A 2,050-nucleotide genomic window follows, 5' to 3' on the forward strand; every position below is an offset into this window, starting at 1 on the left:
CAATCCATTCACCTCAGCCTCCCAAAGGCGTGGGATTACAGGCTGAGCCACCGAGCCCAGTTATAAGGTATATCTTGATGTCTTTTTCACTTTATTGATGATGCATGTTCATTCTACAAAATACAGAAAAGCAAAAAGAATGAGAGAAGGAAGGCCCTCGTCCTCCCACCCAGAGAAGCCTTTAGCTACAATGTGGAGATTTTCCCTCCATCTTATTTTATTTTCTTTTATTGCTTCCAACAAACTACATTTTGATATTTAGAGTGTTTCATGCTTAAGAACAATGTGTGCTAGAAATTTTCAGAAAATGTCGTAATGCCTCCAGCTCACATCCCAGTAACCTTTCAGAGTCAGAGAGTCCCTGAGAATCTGGAATTTTGAAAGTCCGTTTCACTTTGCAGATCATGCTCAAAATGAGAGCTTTTCTTCAGGTTTCAGAACCTCTTCTGTGTGGTCAGAACCTATTTCATCCCCTTGGTTATTAATTAATGAGCACTTCCAGCCTAAGCAGGAGTCAGGTTGTAATCAAAGCTCAGTAAACTTACTTGAAATTGGCAATGAGCTGTATTTGCAGATGCACTTCTTTAACTGACTTAAATTTTTTTTGGAACAAAGAAGGGAATAAATCATCTTTTAAAAATACACATAACACAATTTTTCTTTACCCTCTGAGTATTTTCCTTTGATATCAAACCTGTGCAGATTAGATAGACTTGAACTAATGTGCAAATGAACTGTGGATTTCAGAGCCAACACAACCCGTTTCTTTGTTCCTTTCCAGGCACTTCTGTGAGTGTATCTACCTTTAATCTGGTAGCCATATCTCTGGAGAGATACGGTGCGATTTGCAAACCTTTGCAGTCTCGGGTCTGGCAAACGAAATCCCATGCTTTGAAGGTGATTGCTGCTACTTGGTGCCTTTCCTTCACCATCATGACTCCGTACCCCATTTACAGCAACTTGGTGCCTTTTACCAAAAATAACAACCAGACGGCGAATATGTGCCGCTTTCTACTGCCGAGTGATGTTATGCAGCAGTCCTGGTAAGACTGCATTGTGGTTTTTTTTCTTTTAATACAACTTGATATAATTTTGCAGTCCGGTGGGTGGTTCACGCCTATAATCCCAGCACTTTGGAAATCTGAGACGAGAAGATTGCCTCACTATTTTTTTGTAGAGACGAGGTCTCATTATGTTGCCCAGGAGTTCAAGACCAGCCTGGGCAAAATAGTGAGATCTCATCTCTATAAAAAAATCAAAAAGTTAGCCAGGCGTGGTGGCACACACCTGTAGTCCCAGCTACTTGGGAAGGTGAGGAAGAAGGATCTTCTGAGCCTTCATAGGTCGAGCCTACGGTGAGCCATGATTGTGCCACTGCACTCCAGTATGGTTGACAGAGCAAGACCCTAACTCAAAAAAAAGTTCCAAAATCATGAATAACTGGAATACCTTGCCCAGAGTGGTTCAGGAATCAGTTTCCTGGAGACTTTTTGAGAAGGATTGTTCTAACCTTGTTATAAAATAATATAGAGAGAAAACATTTCGTGTTCTGTTTTAAACGGCAGACATCTATTAATTCAATTAATCCTCTCAAAACACCATAGAGTGGGTGTTATTATTATGCCCACTTCACCGATGAGGAGACTGAGACTTGGAAAGCTAAAGTGGCCCAAACTCACAAACCTAGGAAGAAACAGAGCCTCTGTGCTTAATCCCTACATAGTGTACTTCTAGTCAGGCTTTAGGATAGATGACTCTATAGAGCTATGATTTTCTAAAGAATTGAAGACAGAGCAGAGAGGGAGTCCCAAGTCCCATGTGGTTTTTCTTAGGGCTACAGCACTGGGACTTGCCTGGAGCGCCCGACCAGAGATAAAAAGGAAGATTCTTATACTAGTTCCTTTGCTTACCAGCTGGGTGATCCTGGGCAACTTCACATAACCTCCCCGAGCTTCAAGTTATCTCTCCTAGGAGTTAATAATACAGATTTTTTTTTTTTTTTTTGAGTTGGAGTCTCACTCTGTCGCCCACACTGGAGTGCAGTGGCCGC

The 2,050-nt window shown here is 41.7% G+C and overlaps 1 protein-coding gene across 1 annotated transcript in view; it reads left to right on the forward strand.

Moving 5' to 3' along the window:
• CCKAR (cholecystokinin A receptor) overlaps positions 1–2,050 on the forward strand; it is a 9,508-nt gene that overhangs the window by 3,668 nt on the left and 3,790 nt on the right. The window contains exon 3 of the mRNA XM_008055687.1: positions 782–1,043. Within this exon, the coding sequence (XP_008053878.1) occupies positions 782–1,043 (262 nt within the window). The remainder of the gene's footprint in view (positions 1–781; positions 1,044–2,050) is intronic.

The sequence above is a fragment of the Carlito syrichta genome, unplaced genomic scaffold (assembly GCF_000164805.1).
Source record: "Carlito syrichta isolate Samal-C Ts95f unplaced genomic scaffold, Tarsius_syrichta-2.0.1 Scaffold301929, whole genome shotgun sequence".
Lineage (NCBI taxonomy): Eukaryota > Metazoa > Chordata > Mammalia > Primates > Tarsiidae > Carlito > Carlito syrichta.